General features: G+C 33.2%; 3 protein-coding genes across 11 annotated transcripts; 1 reads left to right on the plus strand and 2 right to left on the minus strand.

Annotated features, from left to right (window-relative positions):
• Positions 1-427: 427 nt before the first annotated feature.
• Positions 428-3,664, minus strand: LOC112729717 (inorganic phosphate transporter 1-4-like). Its single transcript, XM_072208168.1, has 2 exons — positions 3,298-3,664; positions 428-1,614 (listed from the first exon to the last, which is right to left on the minus strand). Exons 1-2 carry the CDS (start codon positions 3,662-3,664, stop codon positions 428-430), a joined length of 1,554 nt encoding a protein of 517 aa, XP_072064269.1.
• A 5,078-nt stretch (positions 3,665-8,742) lies between these two features.
• Positions 8,743-26,340, plus strand: LOC112726929 (probable inactive protein kinase At3g63330). Of its 9 annotated transcripts, none has more exons than XR_003165484.3 (22): positions 8,743-9,250; positions 10,188-10,443; positions 11,105-11,210; positions 11,293-11,434; positions 11,651-11,912; positions 12,256-12,632; positions 13,001-13,074; positions 14,066-14,216; positions 14,352-14,541; positions 14,833-15,025; positions 16,222-16,668; positions 17,458-17,515; positions 18,012-18,099; positions 19,054-19,128; positions 19,210-19,293; positions 19,472-19,615; positions 20,302-20,383; positions 21,442-21,524; positions 22,045-22,099; positions 22,679-22,752; positions 22,848-23,008; positions 25,982-26,340. XR_003165484.3 is itself a non-coding variant. In XM_025776504.3 (21 exons), exons 1-20 carry the CDS (start codon positions 8,911-8,913, stop codon positions 22,742-22,744), a joined length of 3,273 nt encoding a protein of 1,090 aa, XP_025632289.2. In that variant the 5' UTR covers positions 8,743-8,910; the 3' UTR covers positions 22,745-22,752; positions 22,848-23,376. The 9 variants fall into 9 exon arrangements, 5 of the variants coding, with proteins under 5 accessions (XP_025632289.2, XP_072064977.1, XP_072064976.1 ...); XR_003165483.3 differs by lacking the exon at positions 25,982-26,340 and adding an exon at positions 23,626-24,468; XR_003165485.3 differs by lacking the exon at positions 25,982-26,340 and adding an exon at positions 23,678-24,468.
• LOC140176635 (uncharacterized) lies at positions 23,885-25,148 on the minus strand. The gene is made up of 3 exons (XM_072208169.1): positions 24,880-25,148; positions 24,599-24,656; positions 23,885-24,241 (listed from the first exon to the last, which is right to left on the minus strand). Exons 1-3 carry the CDS (start codon positions 25,146-25,148, stop codon positions 23,885-23,887), a joined length of 684 nt encoding a protein of 227 aa, XP_072064270.1.
• Positions 26,341-27,978: the final 1,638 nt, after the last annotated feature.

Below are 27,978 nucleotides of genomic sequence, written 5' to 3' on the forward strand. Positions count from 1 at the left end.
TAATATAGTGTGAATGGATCTAAATATTAATTTTAATTTTTAAATTTAAAATTAAATAATTAATTAATGATGTAACTTTTAATTTTAATTTTATCTTTTTTTTAATTCATCGTGCACATTGTACACAATCAAAGAAAAAATCTAGGGGCAGCAACTTTTATATTTTATGGTCAGCACTTAACCATTAAAAGAAAAATGAGTGATCTCCTATTATTAAATATAATCTCACACTATTAAAAACACTATTAATAACCAATTGATAATTACAAAACACAAAAGTTACTGTCACTATCACTTTTCTCAATATTGGTTCCAATACTTTCTCTTAAAACTAAAACTCCATGATGTACTATACCACCGTCTTAAAATGACATAGTAAAAGCTAATGAACCATGAATGTACAAGATTGATAATTATTAATTAAAGCTTAAACAACATTATTATTATTATCCACAGCTTGTTGGTCCTGAAGCTCACCAGACATTTCTTCAAGTGATTTTCCTTTGGATTCAGGAACCAAGAATGTGAAGAAGAAGCCACAGACGTTAACGACAGCCATGATGATAAGGGTGTTCCTGATGCCAATTCCGTTCTCAGCGTAAACAAATCCAAAAGCACCAACCATAGCTCCAGCTTTGCCTGCAGCAGCTGAGATGCCATGACATGTTGATCGGAGCCTAGCAGGGAAGATCTCGGCAGGGACCACAAAACTGGTGGCATTGGGTCCAAAGTTGGCGAAGAAGAACGTCAATGAATACATGACAACAAAGCCAATCTGGTTTCCCTCCAAAGTCCAATGATGATAAGGTATTGCCAATGCAAACATGAAAACTGTCATGAAGAAGAACCCCATCAACTGAATGGAAAACCTCCCCACCCTATCAATGAGTGCCACCGTGAACCAGTAACCGGGAACAGTGCTGCACAGTGCAATCAAAGTCTGTGCTCTCGCAATCTTGTAAACCTCTTCAATTGCGTTCATTGTCTTCGCGGCTGGGATCCAACCGATGGCACTGAAGATATCTTTCTGGAACAGATTCTGGCTGTAGTAAGCAATATCCAAAAGGAACCAAGTTGTGGCGGTTCCAACAAGGTGAAGCCCATGCCGCTTAACAAACTCTCTCGAGAACAATCCAAAATCGTTGCCTCCTCCTGTTTCTTGCTGCTCAATCTTCTCTTCCTCTGCTTCAATCACAACCTCAAGAACCTTGGACATGTCCGAAGCTGCTTGCTTTGCGTTCTTCGCCACCAAGGCCGTGTACCTTGCTGTCTCCGGCATCTTCATCCTCCAATAGTACGTCGCAAGAGCGGGAAGCGCGCCAAACATCAAGATTATCCTCCAAACGTAATCGGCTTCTGGCACGGTGGACCCCACGTGGTCGAACTGAAACGCCGGAGCAGGGTGCAGTCCCTTGAAAATGGACGAAACTATGATCGCAACCATGCCACCTGCAAGGATTCCAAATCCCTGCATGGCAAAGACCGCCGCGATGAATGCTCCACGTGTCTTCTTGTTGGCATACTCAGACATAATGGTTGCGGAGAGAGGATAGTCGCCGCCGATCCCAAACCCAAGCCAGAACCTAAAGAAGCAAAGAGTGACCATAACAGATTGTTAGGATTTGGTTGAATTAGTCCCACATTGCTTAGGATAGCAAATGGAGTGGGTGGCCTAGGCTATAAATATGAGGCTAAGTTCTCCATTTGTTTTTGCACCAGTCAGAAACACTTTAAGCTTGTATCTGATTTTTCTTTTCCTCTGTACTCTTTGATTAGAGAGTGTTGTGAGGTGTAGTTAGATATTTGCTTTGAAAGAGTGTGGGTGTACTGGGGTGCCGGTGAGAGAAAGAAGTCTATGTGTTGTAACAATTTTCACATAGTGATATTCTCTGGTTGTCATTTGACAACGGCCGTGGTTTTTTCTCCGGTAATTGGAGTTTCCACGTTAAATTCTTGTGTTGTGATTGTGTCTATTTTATTTCTCTGTCAAAGGTGTTTTCTCAAGGGGGAATTGTGTCTTATTCCCAACAAGTGGTATCAGAGCTTCGGTTCGGTGGGATTTATTCTTAGTATGCTCTGTGGTTGCAGCCTAGTCTGATCTTCCACATCAAAAAAGAATTTTGTCCTGTAGCTTGAGGTTGATCTTTGGTTGCTGTTGTTGTTGCTGGAAGGCAGTGTGACTCTGTGAGAGTGCAGTTTGGAAAAGGTTCTGGCTAAGGAAAGACTTGGTATTTAAGTGTGTCCATTGTGACCCACCTCTCTTTCCTGGGGACCCTTCCTAGTGCACGGTCTACAGTTGAGTTATAATATTCCAGTATACGGTTGCAACAATGTCAGGATATTCAAGTGCTGTGAAGCTTGAAATAGAGAAATTTGATGGAAGAATCAATTTTGGCTTGTGGCAAGTACAAGTCAAGGATGTGTTGATACAATCAGGTTTGCACAAGGCGTTGAAGGAGAAGATCTCTGGTTGCTCTCTCTATGAGAGAAGATGATGTTCTCTAGAAGACAAGAAGTATCCTCATGGTATTACCGCACTGCCATGGATAAGGATGAGTTGTGGCAATCAGGTCCACAATTGCACACGGGCATTGGTTGGCGTTGAGATGCAAGGTGTGTGGCGGAGTTAGGTCGATGGCTGAAGAACTTCCAGGAAAAGCCAATTTGGAAGTTGCACCATGAATTTTCAGCAAGGTTTCGATCTGTACCAAGGCGAAATTCTTGGAGTGGTCTAATTCCAAGTGAGTATACTTTCATGGTGGAGTATGATAGTTCTCTGAACTATGATTGTCGGTATAGACAATGGCAGCAAAGAATTGTCGGTGTTGACAATGGAAGCTGAAGATGTGTGACTATTTCAATCAAGGTGGAGATTGTTAGGATTTGGTTGAATTAGTCCCACATTGCTTAGGATAGCAAATGGAGTGGGTGGCCTAGGCTATAAATATGAGGCTAAGTTCTCCATTTGTTTTTGCACCAGTCAGAAACACTTTAAGCTTGTATCTGATTTTTCTTTTCCTCTGTACTCTTTGATTAGAGAGTGTTGTGAGGTGTAGTTAGATATTTGCTTTGAAAGAGTGTGGGTGTACTGGGGTGCCGGTGAGAGAAAGAAGTCTATGTGTTGTAACAATTTTCACATAGTGATATTCTCTGGTTGTCATTTGACAACGGCCGTGGTTTTTTCTCCGGTAATTGGAGTTTCCACGTTAAATTCTTGTGTTGTGATTGTGTCTATTTTATTTCTCTGTCAAAGGTGTTTTCTCAAGGGGGAATTGTGTCTTATTCCCAACACAGATTTAGGCTCTTTTCCAAAGGAGAGTCCGGAGGCAAGGGAACAAATAACCATGAGCATCAGTGTCATTCCGTAGACACGCTTCCTTCCCATCTTGTCGCCCAGCCAACCGAAGAATAGTTGGCCGACGAGGGTGCCGCAGAATGCAACGCCATTGATGGCAGAGGAGACGTTGGACGGAAGAGAACCGGGGTTGTCAGAACCATCGTAGTAGTACAAGCGGCCAAGGAGCTTGGTGACCAGGGAGATGCAGAAGAGGTCATAGGCATCGGTAAAGAAACCCATCCCAGCAATCACAATGGCCGTGAAGTGGTACCATTGTGTCTTTGCAGCATCCAGTGCATTCAGCACCTGCAATTGTTCCTTCGCCATCTTCTGATCAGTAAGGAGTGAATGAGAGGAAACAAAAACAAGTGATGAAGAAAGATCATATATAGTGGTCAGTGGTGTGTGTTTTCTTATTTTATTTTTATTTATTATCTTATCTTTTTATTTAGAATAATTTTTATTATGTTTATCTTTCTTTAAAGATAGTTATACTTATTTTTTTTTAAAAAAAAGAATCATTTAAAAATTTTAATTATTTTATTTTATTTTAAAATTTAAAATTAATTTAATAATTAATATAAATAGATAGTACAACAATAATAATTTTTTATTCTTTATTCTTTTATAATTTTATTAATATATACAAAATGTGCACAAAATATTTTATCGAATTGGATCTTCCTAACCAGAGCTCTTAACAAGGGATCATATATAATATAATTTTTAGACTTAAAAAAAATTACTACAAAAAGCATTAAAAGTTAAAGTTTTGGATTTTCGATAAAAGTTTTCTAGTAGATTTAGAAATGGAAGAGATTTAACTTAATCTATATTTCTATTCATTAAAATTTGTTGTAATTAAATATTATGCCACTTTTCAGTTTTTAGATCAACATATAGAATAAAAACGGTTCTTTTATTAAAAAAAATAATAAAGTATTAAAATTGACCAAACTAGAGAAGAATAAAACTAACTTGTAATTAGAAACAATTTTGCAATATTTTTTGTATTTAATCCACAATTTGTAAATACGATTTAATTTGTAAGATGATCAGATTTGATCCGCATTCTAATCGAATCGGATCACAATATCATATCTATATCCGCACCAAATAATAAATAAATAAATAATATATATGTTGTTAATAATTATAATTTATATATGTTTTATTATTTTATTTTTTTTATTTAAAAAAAGTTAGTTTAATAATATTTTAGGAATAAACATGTTTAAAAGAGTAAAAAAAAATTTATTAGAGTGAAAAAGGAGCATTTTTTACTTTTCTTTTCTAGAAATAAGTTTTTTTTATTATTTTGTATTTTGTGGTTATATCCGATATCTGAATATAAAAAGTGTAGATATTGAATTTGGTCCGATCTAATAAATTTAGTGAGGATCATTTTGGCCATATCTGATTCATAAGTTACCTCTCTAAGATTAAGAATGAGATAGGATTTGAGTTCTGAGTGATTAAGCTAGGTTAGAGGAGTAATTTAGGAAATTTTTTATAGTTTGGATAATTTTATTTTATTTATCAAGTCAAAAATTAATTCGTCACAGATCGGAGCTCCAATTAAAGGTTTTGTGACATTTATTTAAGCGGCTTAGTGAACTAACCACTAAACAATCCAACTTAATTTACAAGTTAGTTTTTATTAGTTTTATAGGGCTTATTTGGGTGCCATTCTCAAAAGAGATTTTTTTTAATGATATTTTTTTAGAAGATCTTTTATAAAAGTAAGAGTAATTTTATGTTTGGATATCTCATGTAAAAATATATGTTTATCTATCAATTGTGTTTGGATAAAATAAGATAAAAGTATTTTTTTATTCATTTATTATGTGAAAAATATATTTTTTTTTAAAAATCTCTTAAAAAAAGATGTAAATTATAACTTCTCAAAAAAAATTTTTTTTAAATTTTTCTAGTGCTTTTATTTTTCTATTAGAAATTTGGCAAACACACTAAAGAATAACAAAGATCCTTTTTCATTGAAATTTTTTTTTATCAATTAATGGCGCCCAAACAAACACATAATCTTTGATGGTCAATTTTAATAGTTTACTAATAAAACACCATTTTTATTTTGCTAGCAAAACTTTATGTTATTAACTTTGAATTTAATTTTGATGCATGGTGTAAAGTAATTTTATACATGTATTTAATTATATAAAAATTTAGTTTTAAAATTTTGATATTAAAAAATAAATTTTTAATTTGAGAATATGTAAATGAGATGAGATTAATGAATGATTTGAAATTAAAAATAAATACATAATTACAGGATTTGTGGAGGTTTGAAAATCTCACAAAATAGTTAATTTTTATTAATTAAAAAATTAATTTGTGGGGTTTTAAACTGCCACAAAAGTCTAATATAAAACCCTCACTAAACACATAAAAACATTCACTAAATAGATTGTGGGGGTTTTTAAAAATCTCCCACAAAAGATTTCGTGACACCTTAAATTTTGAGAGTTTTAGAAATCCCCCACAAATAAATAAAAATCTTATAGTGTTGCATAATTAAATAGAAAATAAACATAAAGTTCAATCATTATTGTTTGGTCAAACAATAAATTTTTTTGAACCGATTATTGTCTGCATAAATAATAAACATTAATTCATTCTTAATCCTCCAAATATATAGTTACCATAGATATGTCATATGTGCATATAATTCGGCTAAGTTTAAACTTTCTTTTAAACTAACTAATATTCACATGAATTACATATCAATATATTTTTAATATTTTAAAATAAATTAATTTAAAAAAAAAAAAAGATTTTGATAGCATAATGTTTAATCAAATTTATTCAAAAATTAAACTTTATAAAATATATAGATATAATAAGTTAAATTGTTACTAATTTTCTTACGTAACAAAATACAAAAAAAAAAAAAAAAATCACATAATTCTTGAAAGGAATAAAATCTTAAATATGCCATTTCAAAACTAGAGAACCATGATTTCAATTTTGCAATAGATTCCGGTTCCAACGAGTTTTTTATCTATTTGGTTCAAAACTAAACATAATAACTCAATCCATATAAATCATGAGAGCATGCCAAAAAATAAAAGGTCACAGCTCACAAATATATATATAGTCATTTTAGTAGGTCTATTTTATGATTATTATGGTGATTATAATATTTTAAAAAGTGTTGTTAAAATTAAAGTAGCATTTTTTTATTATTTAGCAACACCTTTTAAAAAGTATTGTTAAAAAAAAATATTATCAAAATAAAAATCTAACTTTAGTAGTTAAACACTTATAATTTATTTTTTTTCAGTTTCTATTAATAAAATTTTTTTATTTTTACTTGTTTTTTCTTTTTACCTTTATGTTTTTTTTTCTTTAATTTTTTGTTTGTTTTAATATTTACAATTTATTTTGTCTCCGTCACCTCACATTTTTTTATTTATTTGTTACTTTCAATCTTTTTTTAATTCTTATTGATGATATAATTGCGACATTGAGATACCTAGATTTTTTTTAAACATTAACAAAATTCGAGTAAAATAAATTGGCACGCTCGGTGGGACTTTGTCAATAGATTGTAGTTTGTCAAAAAAAAAAAAATCAAAAGTTTTGAATTTGCATGTGGTTACGCAGTAGAAAGATTGTGTTTCCAGAAACCAAGAAATCAGCGTCAGTTGACATGTCAAATACATCTGTAATATCTTTTTCTACTTCCAATGATAAGACTAGAGAAAATGAGTTCGGAAGTTCTCCCGTAATATCAAATACAGAGCCTATCTTACTGTCAGTAAGACATGATGGCATTGGCCATACCTATTCAAAATTAAATACAACTCGCATTAATACCATAAAATGGTAAGCCACCCCATGATAACACAAAGATTGTCTATGTCTCTCTACTCTCAACCTTTTAAAAATTTCTTTATCATAATGCATGTGACATGTTAAGTGTACTGGGATGTCAAGTTCACATATGTGTACATACGCTTGAACAAAAATTAATAAAAAGTTAAAAGTTTGATATGTCAATAAGCTGAGAAAAGAAGTATTGGCAAACAAACTATTCTGCTTTATTTTCTAGTTATAAGATCAATTAGCCCAGAGATCAAATCATAAAATCAGATTATCAAATTGTTAAAGAAAACTATCATTGTTAACCATATATTTTGTCACATAACTTAATTTTCTATAAATAACAAATTATTAATTCACATCTGTTTACAATTTTCAAAATCAAACCAAAAAATTTAAATTTTAAATATTTAATCAGAAATAAATTAAATAAAATAAATTAATATATTTTAACAAAATATTTAATTTTTATAAATAAATTTTATTTTTTATTTATTATTTTAAATTATTAACTACTAAAAATTAAATCGATTCTATTGATAAATGATTTTTGTATCCATTTTTTTGTTCTTAATTAGTTTACTATCAAATGACTTTCACCTTAAATCAGACCTATTTGTAGCCAGTTCTTGATTAACTAAGTCATAAATCATAATCATATGTTCTTTTTTATTTTTCCTTTGACGGTATGATCTTCCTATTAAAATTATAATTTAATTTTGATACATTGTGAATGTAAAATAAATTTACACGTGTATCTAATTACATAATATCATATCAATAAAAATAATTATTTTTTACATTAATCATATGAATAATCATTTAAAAGAACGGATATAATTGCACAATTATAAAAAATACTTTATATTATCATTCATCAAAATTAAATTCTTAATATTATTGGTATTCAAATAAAAATGACATTATGGATTATATTTTAATTTAAATTTAAATTTTTAAATTTTAAATTTTATTTCTGAGATAAAATATAATTATTTATTATTTATTTTATAAATAAAACTAAAAAATAATATAAAAAATATATTTAAAAGTAAAAAATTAAACTTTAGTTTTTGAAGTTAAAATTCAAACAGGATCTAGATTTCTCAAAATCCAAAGAAGGAATGCAACTTGCTTTTAAACTTGTATAGTTGTATTTAGTATTATAAGGATGTCAACACCATCTGAATCTGGGAGTACCTACTTCATTTTTGTTCATCCAGAACAAATTTTTATTGAAAAGATTTTTTGGGCAGGGCAGACCGAAACGAATCGGGTTTAGGTAATACTTTTTTCTACCCACCTCAATATATATAATATATATATAATTTTAATATATAATATATATAATATATATAAAATAATTAATAATATTATATTATATTTAAATTTTTATTTTAATTTATGTTATATATGTGAAGATAGTTATATAAATTTTAAAATTTAATTTTATTTGTTAAATTTTAATAATTATAGAAACGGACAAAAATGAATTAGAGTTTAACTTTTTATTATTTGACTATTTGCAGTCTTACAAATAAGAAGCAAATTCTATGCAATTTATCCGCCCCGTTGCCACCCGTTCTTAGTATCTGAGGGAAGATATTTGGCGCGTAGAACTAACAAACATTGGGATTTCGGAAGCAACAAGCAATGAAACTTGCAGAAACTAACTTAGCAATACTCCAATGGCAATAAACTACACTTCAATTTTTCATTACACTTAAAACATGCTTCACGCTCCACTACAATCATCGCTTCTCTTTGTTTCCTTCTTAGGGTTTCTTATTCTTCTTTCCATAATCAAAATCCCTTGCGTTCGCGGAGAGTCTTCCACCTGCTTGACGGTTTACAGAAACGGCGGTGCTCCCGCGGTCTTTAAATCCCCGAAATGTCCCCGATGGAAGCTTCCCGAAGGCGAAGGCAAAGACGACGATTCCGATTACCACCGTAGTCGCCGCTCTCCGCCTCATGCGACGCCGCGTTGCCAGTCCGCCATGCTCCAGGGCAGCCGTTCCTCCCAGGAGGACCGCACTCTCTGCGTCCTCGATCTCCGGATTCCGTTTCCCGGTAACGCCGATTCCTAACGGGTTCTTCACAGTTGTTATTTTAATTTGCAATTGCGATTGTTTGTTGAGATTGAAATTTCGGGAAAAAAAAGCTGCACCTGAGTTGCAAGCCGCAATTGCAACTGCGGTTGCAATGATTGAAATTAAAGGAAATGCCGCAGCAAATGCAGTCGCGATCGATTGTGGAGTCCACAATAGTAGAAAATTACATTTGCATGTAATAACAGTAGCATTGATGTTGTCACTAGCAATTCAAAACTACTAAGAAGTAACAATTCAAGGCAATAAGTGTGTTTCTAGAAAAAATCTTCAATTGGAATTGCAGTTACTGTTGCATTGAGATTATTGTAATTCCAGAAAAACTGCAGCTGATACTGCCACAATTGCTGCTGCTAAGTGACTGCGGAGATCACAACATGCAAATGTGTTTGTGATTGCACAAAAAAAAAAGCATCCCGCGTTAGCCGCACCCAAAGGATGTAATGTATGGTTTAAAACCATGGATTAAAATTTTCCAGCATTGTCTCCAGGAAGAAGCAAGAATTTATGGCAATGAATGTGGGACGCTATTTTATTTAATTCGATGGTTGAAAGTTTGTTGTGTTTTCAGAGAAGCTTTAATTTGAAGTGTTGGCTGCAATTTTTTCTTTCTTTTGATTTGGTTTGTAATGGTATTGATTGAACTATTGTAATTTCTAGAATTAGGGTGAATGTATAATCATAATTGGGAATTTGGGATAGAGAAGAGAGATAATTCAGAGAGAAAAGATTTCTAAATCCTAAATACATTTCACATTTCACTTATTGGCTTATTATTATTACAATTCGTATGTCATATTTATACTATTTTAATATTATCTAATATCTAATGCTATTTAGTATTTACAATAATTGAGCTAAGTATAATTATACTCATTACATGGTGGTGGTTGGACCAGATGCGGATGGGATCAGGGAGGTTGCGGTGGGAATCGTGGCAGTTTTTGACGGGCACAATGGTGCTGAAGCTAGTGAAATGGCGTCAAAGCTTCTGATGGAGTATTTTGTATTGCACACCTATTTTTTACTTGATGCAGCTTTTTCTGTTATATCAAAAACAAGGGGAACAGTGCATCACCAGAGAGAGCACAATCGTTTGAACATGATGCGTAGGTGGAAGGAGATTCTAGGTTGGCATGAGCTGCATTTTGAAAGGTACCTACTTCCTATAGTACCTTTATTTTATCTTTATTTATTTGTTTATTTGTGAAAATCAATAATAATTTATTAACGTTATTTGTCTATTAAAGCTGATTTTTATTATTAATCAAATAATATTTCATATTTGTCTTGAAAGCTAATGTCTGCTAAGTGCATGCTTCTGTGTTTAGATGTTCTCTTAGCATTATTTGGATTATAAGTTATTTGGAATGCAAAATCAGCCAATCCAGATGCACACTAATGGTATAGTTAGTTCTATTGATTTGAGAATCAAGTTTATAGTTTGTTATGCTTTGCTCATCATCGTTTTGGAGAAGGGTTGGTTTCTACAATGAAGTGAATGTCAAAGTTACATGAATGATGGTGTTTCCTTTCAAGGACTTACAACAAGCATCTGCCTGTTATAAATGAGTTTTAGAGTGTTCATTCTGCTGCTTACTTTGGTTTGGCTTTACAATTGGTTTGTTTTCTCTAGTGGAAGGCTATATTGTAGTTTGTTCAGAAAATGTCTTATGTTGGTTTTGTTCAAACCATGGTTTTGGAGTTTTAAATGCTAAACCAAGCATGCTATAAGGGCTTCAGATATTATTTACAAATTTGTTTTATTCCTCGCATTTGTATGATTATGTTTATCTCAATTAGATTATTTTTCCAGGTTCCAAAATACATTTTCTGCAAATTTTGATGATTCTTTTCACTTGGAAATTTTGAAGGAAGCATTATTGAGAGCTATCCATGATATTGATGCAAAATTTTCTGAGGTAAAATTTACTTCATGTTCAGTTGTAAAAGTTTTATATGATTTTTGTTCTCATATTGACATCTTTCAATTGAACTATGAAGGAAGCCTTCAGAAATAGTCTTCATTCAGGGTCTACGGCAATCATTATATTGATGGCAGATGATAACATTTTAGTTGCCAATATTGGAGATTCTAAGGCTTTCTTGTGCTCTGAAAATTTTCAGTCTCCTAGAGAGGCCAAAGGTGAGAAAGATTAGGGAAATGTAGCCAAACTTGCAATGTTCAAGATGGAGCTTTTTAAAAGCATAAATAGAAATATAGGATATTCTTTGTTATTCTATTGTTCTTTAATAGAGTTGAAAAATGATGTGTGCACTCATCATGATAAAGCAACAAGCTTAACTTTTTTGTTTTATGGAAATATGAATAGAATTAATTTTGCTTTCTTATGATTTGTAGACTTATTACTGAAGCAATATAGGCAGAAAGAGCTTGATGGTTCTGTTGCTGTGTGGAATCGTGAAAAGTATAAGTTAGCTTCCTCCCATGGACTGACTCATTTTGCTGTAAAAGAATTGACCAGTGATCATCACCCAGACAGAGATGATGAAAGGATTCGGGTGGAAGCAGCTGGTGGTCAAGTTATAAATTGGGGGGGAGTGCCTCGTGTAAATGGCCAGCTGGCTATTACACGGGCAATTGGTGATGTATTCTTTAAAAGGTAGGTTTAGTGGAAATCCTTTTTACATGAACCCCAATCTTGCATAGAAATAACTTTGGTTGCTCGTTCATAATTAAATTGTTAATCTTTTATCCCAAAAATTTAAAATCAAAATGTGTCCTGACTTCTCAGTAAGGGTGGACTTGCCCTTTGTGTTAAAACTTTCAACAAAAATAGTTAGGGTAAACTTGGCCTCAGTACATGCTAACTCCAATCTGTAGAGATAAAATACTAAAATAAAACCACAAATGGGTCGTCGTTAGATCTTAGAGTGATTGGTATCTGTACTGTCTAGAGATATATTTTGAAATTCTGATGCATTTCTTGATGAAATTGCCAACAGGTATGGTGTTATATCTGTGCCAGAAGTGACTGATTGGCAGCCTCTGACTGCCAATGATAGCTATTTAGTGGCTGCATCCGATGGTGTTTTTGAGAAGATGAGCATGCAGGAAGTCTGTGATTTGTTATGGGAAGTACACTCTTTCTCTAATAATATAGAATCAGAGTGTGCCCCTTCACCTTCACCTTCATATTCGTTAGCAGATTTCATTGTCAACACTGCCTTCAGAAAGGGCAGTATGGATAATGTGGCCGCCGTTGTTGTTCCTCTGGAATCTGCCAAAGTTTCTGCAAACTCGCTTAGGAGAAGCTATATTGAGAAGAGGGATGCTGATTATCCTCTGCTTGCACTGCAGGAACTTGCTTCAAGAAGTTTAGGTATATATTTTGAATTCAAATAATGATACTTCACGCCACAACTCATTCCTTCTGTTTGTTCAAATTATCTTCTTGTTATGTGATATACAAATGTAAAAGAAATCTGTGGCTTGTTGTAGCATATATTAACACATATTCATTGGCTAGACGTGGTTGTTCTACTTAGATTAAGTTGTAAATATTTTTGGTGTGCATTGTGAGTATCCCTTGTTTAATAAAAATCAAAGTTGCCATGTTATATACTGAGAAACTTATAGAACAAATTTGATTGGTTATGACGTTGGTTGATTTGGTTATGCCTTTAGGTAGACAACTTGTACTCCTGGTACTGATGCTTATCAGCTAATTTTATTTTGTATCTTGTTCAGCTAATGACGTCATATCTGATGTAATGCACTTGAGGCATCCTCATGCGGTGGATACCAAGTTTAAGCGTATATTGGTATGGCTGACACCATGGAAATTTACTATTTTTATTTTCTTCCATATTTAATTTGTCTTTCTCGTATAAGTTGCCGGATGGAATAATGAATGAATTGATTCTTGTGAGCAGATTGATATTGTTTAAACATCTTACAGGATGATTGTTTGTCTGTGCTAATTAGTGGACTCTCATGCCGTGATTCTTGAAAAATGTGTTTTGAGTCAGTTGTGGATCTGTTAACTTTTTTGCATTGGAGGAGAAAACTTGGCATACAAAATTTACTGTCATTGGACTGATTTATATGTTTAAAATTTTCTGAAGAGGATCAACCTGCTTTACTGGAAAACTTGAAATCATGATACAAGAATTGCGAAATTATTTCTCCAAGAAAATAGGAAATTGAGAAATTGAAGCTTAGACAGGGCTGTAATTTTATGTTAGGGACTTGGGTATTATGGGGTGCCCAAAGCCCCACATCAGGGAGTATGGGATGCTTGTATTTAAGGAGAGTGGGTTCTTCTCCCTTAACAACTAGCTTTTAAGGTGTGATTTCCCACTTTCTTTAGGTACTTAACATTTTAGCAGCAAAGAAAGATAGAGGTGTATTATCATGTTAATTGATATCATTTTTATTGTATTTTTGGGATGAAGTGAGTGGGAAGGTTTGCACCTTCCTACTTAGACAAGAAACTTACATTTCTTTACCTTAGCCTAATTAAGGTTTTATTTTTCAATCGATAAAAAGGAGGAGAAAATTAGGTATTGTTTATGTAGAGTTTGATTACCAATTTCTTGCTCTTTTGTGTTCGACTTTTTTTTTCTTATTTTTTGTTTTTGTAATATTATGTATACAAGGCTAATCTATAAGTAATGTTGGTTGAAAGTTGCTTCAATTTGAAATAGAATTCACTACGATCTATAAGTAATCATTCATTCAATTTGAAATAAAATTCCATATGATCAAAGTTAATCTAAATGAATACGTATGTCTTCATTTTTTTTATGATAGGTTGAAGTGAAACATGGAGATTTTGGATGTTTTTATTTATCTGAAAATCTTGATGATCTTGTGGACTCTAAGCAGCCTACCAAAAGTACTGACTGGGAAGATTATTTATATGGACTACCTCAGCCCTTACCAGATACACATCAACATTCTGGTAAGCAACCATGTCATATTCCTTAATCATATCATAGTGGTGCACTTTTTGTCGGCCTATTATGATTGCTATCAAGTTTCAGTTTATCTATAGACACTCAAATACTGTTTGGTTCTTCCCTTTTTTTTTCTGCAGTAAATGGTCCAGCATATTTGTATGATAACCAAAACTTCTGCTTACAACTTGGTCCGACTGTTAATGAATCTAAAGAACAATGCATAAATCCTGAAGCATTTGCAAATTTTATTGGTCTTCTTGAATCAATTCCTTTACATGATACTGGTTCACATAATGGATCCTCTGGTTATTCAATGCCTGAATCAAGGTAAATCTGCTTTGGATCCCAGTGTATTGACACATGTAGAAGCCAAAATAGTTCCTAGTAAAAGATTAGGGGGATTCATTTCTAATGGAAGAGTTACTTTATATGTTCATACAGTTTTGAGAATCCCCTTTCTTTTAATTTTACAAGAAAGGTCTGTATTATCATATGATTACCATTGTGTTCTTATGGTGGGAAGTTAGAGCATTTGTTTTTGTGCAAATTTGGTTCTTTGAGCTATGAAGTGTTTTTTCTTTAGTCTAACAATTTAACCAATTTGCATATTGTGCTTAGGTACAAACTAAAGAAGAGTTTCGGTCGTGGATCATATGGTGAAGTATGGTTAGCTTTTCATTGGAATTGTAATGAAGGGATTAATGCTGCAGAAATGAGCAACAATGACAATAATAGAAATGACAGCTCAAACACCAATGATTTCCAGGATGCTTCCACTAACTATACTCTGTATATTTTGAAGCGTATAATGGTAATAACTTGAAGCAAAAAATCACTGGTTTTGATGGTTTGAATGCATTAGGATCTCTTTAGTTGTCAATATGCTGATAGGTAGCTGGTAGTGATTGGTGGTCCTCTGTATTCAGCAATTTGAAATGCACGGGCCTTTGTATTTAGAAATGTGAGATGTATAGAACACAATTTTAGGGAGGAAGAGGGTATCTACTGATTAGGTAGAAATTTCAGATCTCCAAAGAGTAAGGAATCTTCTAAGCATGTATGGGCTGAGTTCAGACATGATACACAATAGGGTGCAATTACGTTGTTTGATCCATGTAGCTAACCCCACTTAGTGGGATAAGACTTTGCTGGTGGTGATGTTGTTGAGGAGCATGGGATCTCTTGAGAATTCCATTGTCACTGCTTATGGATAAGTAATAACGATATATACTTTCTTTTTCTGCTCAATTAAGTCCAGTTCTATCATATCATATGCATTCTTTATTGCTCTGTTGATTATTTAGCCTGAGAGGCAGATGCTTACTTAACTCTTGTAGTTGATGATTTTTGTTCCTCTTCAACTTATATTTTATGCTTTGGATCGTGTTATAGGTCAATTCATTTCTCTCTGCAATTATATCTAAATAAAACTGAAAAAGAAATATTATATTATTATCTCCTAATTGTGATTTCTGTAGTCAGTTATTGTGTCTGTTCAATACCTTGTGACTTCTCTCACTTAGTCTCTATTTTATTTTTGTTTTCCCATTGAATCCCACCTAATGCCCCATCCTTTTTTGCTTTCCTCCTTTTCTACTTATTTTAAGTGAAACTTTCTCATGGCATGTCAATTGAACTTTGTCCTTTCTTATCTGTAGCCTACATTTATCTCCTTCCTGCCCCCATGCTCTAATTTGTACCCATCATAAGTCAAAAAGACCTTGGGATAAAATAAATATTTCCATTCGAAGTAAAGCTGGTTTCTTCTAGTCTTAATGAAGTCTGCACTGTCCAATGAGTAATCAGTTTCTGAAATTAGAAGTTGTTTCCACACTAGTTTTTGTTTCTAAGGAGACTTGTTTATTTTTATGTCAGATTGGATATCCACTGTGAAGCTTTTTATCTTTCCAGCTTTGACCTGTGCAATATTTTGTTTTAAAGAGGCATTTTTGTATAATTACACATTGTAAGCATGTAACACAAATAACATGTAGATGTACTAAACAGGTAGAGAGAGGGTCTGCTGTTTACTTAAGTGGCCTGAGGGAGAAATATTTTGGAGAAATTTTTTTAAATGCCTCCTCAAGCTTTGAAGATCTGCTATCAGCTGAAAAACCAAACTGTCTCTTGGAAACATCACAATTTGGGTTTGAGAATACATTTTCAAACAAATTTTGGTCGAAAAGATCTGTATATGAAGAAGGCTTGAACCATATTGCAAGATATGTGGAGTCTTTTGAATCTCGGTCCAATGAAATTTGGCTTGTATTCAGTTTTGAAGGCGTATCGTTGTCTAAACTTTTGTATACTGTGGAAGATCCATATGATACTGCTGAGAAAGAAAAGACTGAGCAAGTAAAACATGTCCAAATACTGCGTCCATCGAAGTGGTGGCATTGGTTGAAAACAACAGAAGAAGGGCAAGAGGAAATGCGCAACCTTATCTGGCAGCTGGTATGTCATTAATGTGGGTTCCAAGGGGGTTTTGTTTTATTAGCAGCCTTTATGGTTTATACTGGCATTTAAAATACACTACAAAATCTTAATAGATACTACACAACTCTTTTACCCTGACAAGGACAAAATAAAGATGTTTATTCTATGTTATTACTATTTTTGTTAATTTGCTATTTTGGTCTTTTGGCAAAAGTGATTTGTATAAACACAGAATGTGGACAAATAAATTGTTTTTGGGAGAGAACAAAAGAATAAACAAAAGAAGAAAAGAATGCAAAGGTAATATAAAAGCGAGATCAGTCTTGTTAGGATGCTTTTCATTTTTTTGCAGAAATATTTTAGCATATTATATATCTTTGTTGAACTATTAACTTTTCCTTATTCTGACACATGCATTTTTCTTTTTCTTGTGGTTATATTATAATAAACCCCTGCACTATATGTTTTCAGGTGTGAAATTTGTGGTTAATATGAAAAAATAGGTTTTTTATTCAGAAGTATACAGTTCTCAATTTCAAAAATATTTATGGTGCTCCTACTTTGGTCATATGGTCACCATTTATTGCTCAATTGTGGAAAGCTTTGGAGGCTACATATTTGAATATCCCCATATCTTCTTCCTATTTCTTTTTCTTTTTCTTTTTTTAATGTTTTGGTGGTGCGTGTTGCTTTTTTTTTTTTTTAATTTTCTTTTTGTTGGCAACACAAAAAAGGTGGGCATGTTCTGTTTCTCTGGCTATGTTGAAATCTCGTCAGATTTTCTGATTTTGTTATTTGTTTCCTCAGTTTCTGGCGCTGAAATCTTGTCACGATCGCAATATTACACACAGGGACATTAAACCTGGTAAGTATGGGGTTAATTTGTTGTGCTGAAGTATTTTGTGTTAATTTAGATATGAATCTAAATAATACCAATTAGTTTTTCACGGTTAAATTGGAAGTCGGTACTTTTCAAGCAGCATGTATGATTGTTTTAAGTGGCTTCTTTTGTTCAGCTTTTATCCTTTTACGGTAAACCAAGCTCTTACTGTACAATAGATCTACTTTTTGTAATTTGTGTATCTGCATTTTGTTTCATTCTTTTTTTCCCTCAAAAATTAAGCTCAAATCATATCTGGGAAAATTGGAACAAATTTCATCTCAAACTTGGAGGATCTCTTTAGTGTCTGATTGGTATTTAATCGTAATCACAATGCCTATGTTTGCCCATTTTTCATAGTCCATACAAGCATGCCATCTTTTATGTATATATTTGAATTTTGTTTTTATTGTTATGCAGTGTTAAATTGAAAATTTTGTTTCTCTGTAAAAACTGACTTGGGTCATTTGATTTTTGGAAGAAAATATGGTGATATGCTTTGAAGATCAGGAGACTGGAAGATGTTTGAAAGATATACCGACTAAACTAAATAGTTTCTCCACCAAAATGTACAGTAAAGTATCTTTCTTCAATTTTAGTACTCTGCTTTTATTTTGACCGCCTTCTTTCTTAAATGATAGGAAACATTTTTACTCTATATGCTATAATGCTTGGACTTCAGATTTGTCTAGTTAATTAAGTTTATAATATGATTGGATCAATTAATGTTTAAGCAATATTGTGCACTTTAACCGTAGTTTTTAGTGTCCAACAGAATGATAAAGTCTTGCCTGATCTTTACTTCTATCATAGTTTTGGTATATCTGAAACACTTCTTGGCTATTGAAGTTCACTTTGTAATGTATGATATTTAAATTTATATGTCAGCCCTTCTTTCTCTTTCCACCACAATTTATAGTTGGTTGGACAGCAATGGTAAATCACATATTTATCATAAATTTCAAGAAGCTTAAGTTCTACAGCTCTGCTATTTGTGAACAATGCACTAATTCATTGTGATCATTCTCTTTAAATGGCTGAGAACTGGAAGACTGATCTTCTAGCTTCTCTAACTCTGTTACCAACCTGATGCAAGTTAAGCTTATGTCTTCTTGATTCTCTTTGGCTTTGGAAGAATTAGATCTTTTTCCATTGCATTACTAATGTTGTGATCATTTCAATTCTATACATTTAGATGCATATTTACTGTTCACCTGATCCCAGAATAAGGTATGTTTGGTGGCTGACTGGCTGTCTGACTGACATTTCAGCAAATGTAAATATAAGTATTTAAGGCCACTTGGAGATGGTTTGATATGCTCAAATGTCTGTTCTCTCTCACTAACAATTTTTCTAACCAATAATTATTAGGGTCGTTTGATTAGCTGCAGTGGCAAGAAGACTTGCTTAGTGCTTATCTCTAAATTTGATTTGGATATCCAATTATTTGGGCGCTTGTCTATGTCTCCTTGATTTATTGGTTTTGCGTAATGATTTTGATTCCCTTTTTCTGATTCTTTCAGGCGTGTTATAGACTTTGGCAGTGGAATTGATGAATTCACATTGAAGCATTTATATGGTTCAGCTGGGCCTTCTAGGTATCTCGCTTCTCTCTCTGCATACTGATTATTGCTTATATAATTTTGTGATTGTGCTAAATATAGCCTGTGCTTCTTCAGGGCTGAACAAACTTATGAGTATACACCTCCTGAAGCTTTGCTAAATGCTACGTGGTATCAAGGCCCAACAAGCTCAACTTTGAAGTATGTCATGTTTTACATGAAGGCAACATCTTTTATTCAAAGCTTTCTTCTTTAAGAGGAACGTCCACATGCATCTTCATTTCATTTTATCATTTTTGCAAAGGATGGATGCTTCTTAATTTGACAAATTTATGCACTACTTCCTTCGGCTATTGATTCAACCTTTCTTCTATCACAGATATGACATGTGGAGTGTTGGTGTTGTAATGTTAGAGTTGGTCTTAGGGACACCAAATGTTTTCCAGATCGATGCTTTAACACAAACTCTTTTGGACCAGCATCTTGACGGCTGGAATGAGGGTGTGAAGGAGCTGGCTTACAGGTAAGTGACTGTTAAGACTGTAGTCCTATGTCTTATGTCCTAACCTTTTGTAGTAACCATGATTTCAAATGACCCTCTTTGATAGTCTACCCGTCGCTTCTTTTTCTTTCCTGCTATGCACAAAAGATGCAAATTTATACTAATGGGAAGTGGCAAATTCAAAATGAATGATCTCCCTTTAGATGGTTGTCTGTTTGTAGAGATGCCTTCTGCTTTGGTTTGACCTGAACAACTTTTCATTTTTCTTTGAAATGTTTTTAGCCATTTGGGAAACTCGCTCTTTGCATTTTTGTATATTGGGAATATATATATATATATATATAATCATTGACTTTGTTGTAACATTGAATTTCATTAGTTCTTGGATGTTAGGTCTTAGGTATTTATTGTTAAAACCTCTCAGGAATTTGCTCCAAAAAAGTCTTCACAAGTTTTTAATAGGCCTAGTTTTGTCTGACAACTAAAAGGTTCGTACAGTTTCCTCAAATCATTTGTCATATCTATATCTTTGAAGTTTTTTCATGCATTGGGGGTGGGTTCCAAAATATAGTTAATGGCTTAAACATAGGACTTTAGTATTTGTTCTTATGTAATAGGTTGTTCCTGAAGGAATTAAATATTCATTAGTTCTTTTGAATCGCTCAACTCTATAATTGTAACTCTTTCTTTTATTAATGCGTTTACAGACTCAGATCATTCATGGAATTGTGTATCTTAATCCCTGAGATATCCAGAAGTTCCTCAAAAAAGTATCACAGAGCTAACCAGGTTAGATTACTATCCAACATAGGCTAACATTTTTATATTTCATTCATATAACAAGAAAAGTTTCCATCTCTTTGGTTTCCCCTTAAGTTAAGGAAAAAAATAAGTGGAGATTAAACCTGCATCTCGGCTTAGTACATAGGCTTTGATAGCATGTACTTGGACTCAGATAGCATATATACGAAATCTTATACTACCTTGGAGACTTTTGATTTCATGTTCATTTTTCAGTGTTAAGAACTTGAATATGTATCTTGTGCTAGTTTATTCCAAAGAGCTTACTAACTAACTACAGCTGGAGAGTCTCCATAGAATCTCAACCTCTGATTTTCACTTAAGGAATAAACACACGATTTAATTTCCGGTCATATTAGGCCATGTTTCTTCTACCAAGATCTTACTTCTTATATATATATAAATAAGAAAAGCACATAGAAAAATGCACAAACTATCCACTAACAGAAATGGTCTGCTTAAAACCCAGGGGGTGTGGTTGAGTGAAAAAGGCTCATCTGGTTATCCTCCCTTAACCAAGTGTGGAGGATTCGATTCTAACCTTGGGCATGGAAAACCTTAAAATTCCAGGCCAGCTATCCCACCCATGGGGAATATCTTTTTTGTGGACCAAAAGAAAAACAAAAGAAAACAATTGAACAGAGAACTTGGTTTGCTTATAAATCCATGGACCATGAAGATGACAATGATAAATGATAATCACAATTAAGTCTTGTTTTATTAGGTGGCGGATAGTTACATGGATGAAATTAGAATTTCATTTCTCTAGGGAAGATGGACCTTTAAATTAAGTTCTCTATATGATTCTTTCCAATTATATTATTGTTGGAAAGACGATGTCTTCCAACTGTCCAACATAATCAACAATACTAAGGGTACACGAAAAAATAGCTACCAAATTAGTCATATAGAATATATGTTAGAATACAAAATACACGTTCAAAATGTGAGAAACAGTACATATATTTATACAATAATGGAGGCTGATTTTAGTCTACACATAACATTTTTGTTGCGCTGATTAAATTCTTGGATTGTTCATGTAGGCTGGCGTTTCACCTGCATCTTGGAAATGCTCGGAAGAATTCTTTTCTCATCAAATAAAGAGTCGAGATCCTCTTAAAATAGGGTTAGCTTGATTTCTTTTGAGGCTTACATTTTATCATTTTATTTTATCATGGTCTCGTTTGTTTGAGCGGTTGAGATAAGTGTTTCAGAAATAGCAGAAAAATATTTTGTATTTTGATATAAATATAAAGTATTTTTTATTAATATCAGAAGCAGTTAAGCTATTTGGATATGAGAAATATATAATAAGTAACTTTTTGTATAAAATTACAATTATGGTCATGACTAAATATATTTTACATAACAATTTTTTAAAAAAATGAAATGTATAATATTTTTATTATATATTTAGTTATTGATAGATTTTTAGAACCTTGAGAAAAACTGCTTATTTTCCTGCTTCTGTTCTTTTATTTAAGAACAAACAAAGAACTCAAAAAATAAAATAAATACTTATTTTTTAAAATGTAACAATATTTCTTTTATCCCCGAAGCACAAACAAACAAGACCAATGTCTACTGTCTAGTCTTCTCTCATGATGAAATTGTTTTCTTGTCATAATGTTTTCTAATCCTTTCAGTTTTTCAAATATCTGGGCTTTGCGGTTAGTGCGCCATCTGTTACAGTGGGACCCAGTGAGTATTTTGATTAAGTTTGCTTCTTTTACTTTTGTGATCTTTTTTAAGGCCAATTCTATGGTGCTTATGAGTTGGTGTCTAAATTTTGCTTAACTTATCTTTTATAGTAATTTTTAAATTTTTAAAAATTATTTACTTTTATACTTTCTAAATTAAATATTAATTTTTAACCTTTTTTAGTAAGTTAGGCACTACCTTTTAGGCACCATAGTAATCACTTCTTTCTAATTACCGTCAAAAGAAAACGAATCCTCTCAATTTTGTTTTCAATTGATAAGGTTAAGTGTGATGTTTCACTATATGATGGAAAGGATTGTATAACATCTCACCCCGATCTATCAAAAGTGCTTAAATTGTCGTTACCTTATTCTCAACATTTAAATCCAGGTGCCTGTTTCAAGTAGCTCTTCTACGAACTCTTTATGATAGGAGTAGAAGCCTATCATGCTACTAAATAGTCTATTGCTAATAAGATGAGAATGAAGCATTCTCTTCTTATTATGATTATTTACTACCCTGAGAATGTTTTAACCTTTCCTTTGGGTTCTACTGTATCTAATGGTGTTAAAATTGTAGGAGGACCGGATAAGCGTTGATGAGGCATTGCAGCATCCCTATTTCCAATCTCCCCCGAGAGGATGATTTGTTGGGTAAAACTACCTTATGTCCTACCCATGATATTATTTCATTCTTGAGCTATTTAAACTTACTAATCTGAAAGTTGCCAATGGATGAGACCATACAGGAAACAACTTCAAAATATTCAATCTAGAGGATGAAACATCCTTTGTTTCCTATCACTGACCCACCCAACGGAAATAGATGATGGTGCAAGAAGAAGAATTGTTGAAATACATGAACATCCCTGACAAAAGGACGACTAAAAGCCACAATGACTACTAACAGGTACGAAAATCACTCTGTGCTTATCATACTTCTGTATTGTACATTGAGACATAGACAAGATTGTTTTCTTGAGATATCTAGTTTTGGATGAAGCAAAATTATGGATAAAAAGAAATTTACAATAGAGGTATGGTGAAAATGATATGGTGGCTGCATACAAAGTGTTGTACAATATGAATATTACGGTAAGAGATGAGAAGAGTAGGAAAGTAAAAAGAGAAAGTTTCAATCAGAAAGCGTAACCACCAATGTCACCCGTATTGACAGTGAGGGGAAATTACGATCATTTACCTTGATAGGATATCCACCAAATCGTTTGATTTATAGCATTGTTTGATTTATAGCATTGTATATTTTGTTGTTTTTAACAATTGCTCGCATAATGAATCCATAGAAAGAATCCAGATATAATGAAATTCAACTCCAAAGATTAAATGAAAAACCACGACCTCGCCTTTTTAAAAAAGAAAAAGAAAAGAAAAGAAAAAGCGACAATGTCTTTGGATGTGGAACTTACCAAGTCACACTTAAAATACAGCACACGTGTTAAGACACTGCGTAATTACTAATTAGATACAATAGAAGATGTAACAAACTTTTTTTTTTGGTCATGGAAGATGTAACAATTATATTTCTTCTCCTTGGGTGTTGGCCTTGGAACCTTGCAAGGAATGGCTAAAACGAGATCCCGAGATAATGAGAACTGTATCATGGCAAAAAAAGTAGCAGGCACAGAGGTTGCGCCATAGGTGACAAACATCACATCCTGTATCCTATCTTGGAGAACAAAGAGATATGAAGCACAAAAAGATGAGCATGAAACGTATTGACAAGCGGGAGCTCAACCCGCAAAAGGAGCTTCCGTGGCAAACCAAATCACGAATAATCTTTCGATTGTTGCCTTGATGTGAGGATGGAAAGGAACACGATCAGCACCGAGATGGAGAAGCAAAGCGCAACCAATGACAACATGGCAAATGTGTCGAATGACAGTTTTCCTTCTAGGTTTGGCATATCGTTATTGTTGTTGCCGACGGATATATTGCCTGATGTGGTGAAGGAAACGCCTTCTATGAGTGATGCCATCACAGAGCAAGACTCCGCCGTGTTTCTTAGCCATTCACTGCCTTCACGCACAAGTTCCTTGTGGCTTTCGATGAAGTTCTCACCTGAGATCTCACCTTTGTTGTTGTCTTTGAAAATTAGGTTTGCCGATACAATTTCTTTCACATACTGCTTTTTCAAATTAAAAATGCATGGAATAGGAAGAAAGTAATTAAAAAGGTTAGTACTTAGTAGCACTACATGAATACTATAATTGTGTTTGGAAGGGAGACAGGGATTCAGATTAAATTAAGTCTATATTAAGTTTGGCATAAAGTGTACAGGATTGGGTTATGTCGAAATATCATATTTGGTTCAAGATAAATATGGAAATAAAATAAAAATATTTACTAAAATATCTTTAATTATTAAAGAAAATATTGTTAAAATTTTAGTTTTTGTTTTAAAAAATTTTAGTTCTCTGTGTCTTTATTCTTTGGATGTACTGAAGGGACTAAAATTGTGTGTTGAAACTCTAATCCTGACAGCCAAACACAATGTTGAATCCAAATTCTCAGTTCCAATATTTGAAACCAAACAGTACCTACAGGAGTGGTTTCACAATAATTAAGCCTACTAGCCTAGATAAAGTAATAAAGGTGTGTCTACAATTCCTAGAGGTAAGTTGTCAAAATTGCAGAGAGAGACATGGCAAACTGCAAATTACAACTAGAATCGGGTTTATTGACAACTTTTCCCCTAAAAATTCATATATCAGACAAATTTTCACAATTTTAATATGAAAGTGCAAGAATCCAGAGACATACCAGTGCATTTGCATGGCAGCACTAGAGACATACCAAGGTATAGCTGTGTGTCCGTACATGGCTGCCAAATGCAGTGCATTATTACCTTCATCATCCACTGATTGTATCATGTTATCCCATTCACTGAATTTCCTCAACTCCTCAACTATGCTGGTTTGCCTGTTCTCTAATGCCACTAGCACTATGTTCTTCCCCTTTGGGCTTTTCTCGTGGATCGCCCTCATTGATAATGGGTTAGCACTTAGCACTATTTGCAATTTCACCACCATTTCTGTCACACCATTTTTCGCACGGTTGTGCTACTTTGAATAATATATAGTTATCCCAAAAAAGAAAAAAAAAGGTAAAACTTTTTATAAAAATGCTAGGTAAAAAGTTATTTTTGTAAACAAGTTCAACTAAGGTTTTTTTTCTTATTATTATTGTGTGTCTCGTTTTTTTCAACTGATTTTTATTGCGCATATAAACTATTGGACCTATTTGATTACTAAAATAGCTTGGTGATGTAGCGTTATCTAAATTTTTAACCAAACTAGAAGCAATTAGCAGGCAGTTCTATATCGAATAATCTTTTGTATTTCAGTTAAATTTAAAAAGGAACATCAAAATCAGAGTGTTGGTAACCAACAACCTTAAAATTCCACCTTAAGAATCCGAAAGAAAAAACTTTTTATTGAAAAAAAATGAGTTTTAAATTTCAATATCATTAAATACCTTAACTCTTTTCTCTTTTCTCTTCTCATAAAGTGGTGCCTAAAATACTTTTCATGCATATAGTCATATTTTCTATTTCCCAAAAATGATCCTTTTGCGCATTGTATATTTGCGGGAAATGGATCCTCTCCATTTTTTTTTTCACTGGAGAGAATAAAGTGTGATCTCTCACCTTTAATTCTATAAGTGGGACCAGAAATTAATAAAAGAGAGAAAACAATGAATGGTAAAATCAAACACTGGATACTATCAAGTTTTTTTCCCATTAGAGAGGATCCACTCCCGTATATTTGCTCCTCACATTTAAAATTCTATCATCATTATCACTATCATAAAATACATTACCTTGTCAAATTTTTGGTGACTTTTTTGTCTTCTTTATCAGCAGAAGATTCAACATTAGTTCGACGCCATTGCTCCTCAATCTCATCAATAGACCGAAAAGTATCATCTTTGAATTGATAGGGTTCGTCATCCTCATCCGTTAAATCAGGCTTATCATACTGTAAATGTTTTATAAGTTCATCCATGACACTGTTCATGTTTAATTTTGCTTTCTTCGATACAATGGAAAAATCTTGCAGGAAAAACTACCATATGTACCCATGAATTTTGCGAACACTGATAAAAGTACCCATCAAACAAGAAAACGAACGTTGTATCCATAAAAATGGGTTCCGTGTGACAATAGTACCTAAATTGTGATTTTTCGTTGACTTTTTAATAAAATTTCCAAATTACCCCTTCTATCTTCTTTCCCAAATTTCAAATTTCACAACCCTCATCCTTTGTCTTCGTCTGCTGCTGCCAGCCACCATAAAAACAGTGGATTATTAATTATCTGAGGTTATTGTTCAAATATTATGAATTTGAAGATCTGGTGTAGAAAAAGAAAAAGAAGTTTGAAATTAACAAAAAAAAAGTATACATTTTAGTTTCTTAGTGTCACTGTGGGAACAAGAGGCGCAGAACCAAGATCCTTTGGGAACGGAAGGAATGATAGGTCGAAGATAGAAGATGTGATAGTCTCGGTCGCATTTGTTGCAGAGGAAAAGCTTCGCTGGGAACTCACCGGAGGAGCAGCACTTGCTGATGATGTCGTCGTCGAAGGTGAGCTTGGGAGTGTGAGTCCTTCTTCACCCTGCATTCCCCTGGCCATGTCTTCGATCATACTCGGCATGTTCAGAAGCTCATCCTCATCAATGTACCCTTCCACTATCATCCCTCCTTGTTCTCCAGTACTCAAAGTGAAACAAGGTCCTTCAACAATAACGTTACTACCACCACAACCTTCTAGAGGATTCTGCGGTGGCCTCGGAAGCCTAGCCTGCACAGCGGCGGCGGCTGCGATATGAATATCATTCCACCAAATGGCATGAAGATACTCTAACAGCAGCCCTTTTTGTACAGATCGACGGCGCTGAGCAGTGTTTGGAGTCACTGTTGGAAAGAGAACGTGGCCACCGGCCTCTTGTTGGCTCTGGTTGCTGAATTCTGCTACTTATTTCTTTGGAATAAAAAGAACAACAATATTCAGGTTGAAGAGGTTGAAGAGTTTGACAAGGATGTGCTTTCTTAGTGTTGTTGTTGCATCCGAAGAAGAAAGAAACAAGGGTAATGATGTTAAAGTTGATTTGGATTTAGATTTGGAGAACAAATTAGGATTGGAATAAAGAGAGATGGAAGTTGAGAATAAAGGTTGGAGGAAGACATCAGATGATTGGGTCTTGAGGGAATGGTGACTGGCGGTGGCAGAGGAAGACGAAGGATGAGGGTTGTGAAATTTAGAATTTGGAAAAGAAGATAGAAGGGGTAATTTGGGAATTTTATTAAAAAGTTAACAAAAAATCACGGTTTGGGTACTATTGTCACATGGAACCCATCTTTCATGGGTACAACATTAGTTTTCTTGTTTGATGGGTACTTTTGTCAGCGTTCGCAAAATTTATGGGTACAAATGGTAGTTTTTCCAATCTTGCAAGTATGCCGCTAAAAACAAAAAAGAAGGAAATATTAGAAGACTATGATTTGTACATTGATTTCTAATTAGATCTATTGCGTATCCAATTTGAAGAGATAGTGATAAACTTAGGGGTGAGAAAGGGGGGAAGTTCGTCCCGCCCCACTCTGTTTAAGTGCGGGCAGGCAGCCTGCCAAATCTTTTTTTATTATTATTAAATATTAAATAATATATATAATTTTATAACTTAATAAATTTTTAAAGACATAAAAAATTATAATTTTTAAATTTATAAATATTAAAGTATTTAAAAATATAAATATGTAATAAATATAATCATATACTAAATTTTTTAAAATAAAATAATAAAACTGATATTTTCCAAAACAAAATAAACATTATCCAAAACATATAATTAATCATCT

This window comes from Arachis hypogaea, chromosome 12 (assembly GCF_003086295.3).
Source record: "Arachis hypogaea cultivar Tifrunner chromosome 12, arahy.Tifrunner.gnm2.J5K5, whole genome shotgun sequence".
NCBI classification, from domain to species: domain Eukaryota; kingdom Viridiplantae; phylum Streptophyta; class Magnoliopsida; order Fabales; family Fabaceae; genus Arachis; species Arachis hypogaea.

Excerpts from the sequence above, each read along its gene's own strand:
- LOC112729717 (XM_072208168.1), bottom strand. The coding sequence starts at position 3,664 with ATGGCGAAGGAACAATTGCAGGTGCTGAATGCACTGGATGCTGCAAAG. Across the intron at positions 1,615-3,297 it reads CTCCTTTGGAAAAGAGCCTA|AATCTGTTATGGTCACTCTT; the intron begins AATCTGTGTTGG and ends CCAAATCCTAAC.
- LOC112726929 (XM_025776504.3), top strand. The coding sequence starts at position 8,911 with ATGCTTCACGCTCCACTACAATCATCGCTTCTCTTTGTTTCCTTCTTA. Across the intron at positions 12,633-13,000 it reads ACTTGCTTCAAGAAGTTTAG|CTAATGACGTCATATCTGAT; the intron begins GTATATATTTTG and ends TATCTTGTTCAG. Across the intron at positions 19,294-19,471 it reads CCAACAAGCTCAACTTTGAA|ATATGACATGTGGAGTGTTG; the intron begins GTATGTCATGTT and ends CTTCTATCACAG.
- LOC140176635 (XM_072208169.1), bottom strand. The coding sequence starts at position 25,148 with ATGGTGGTGAAATTGCAAATAGTGCTAAGTGCTAACCCATTATCAATG. Across the intron at positions 24,657-24,879 it reads GCTGCCATGCAAATGCACTG|GTACTGTTTGGTTTCAAATA; the intron begins GTATGTCTCTGG and ends CCACTCCTGTAG. Across the intron at positions 24,242-24,598 it reads ATTCAACATTGTGTTTGGCT|TATGTGAAAGAAATTGTATC; the intron begins GTCAGGATTAGA and ends TTGAAAAAGCAG.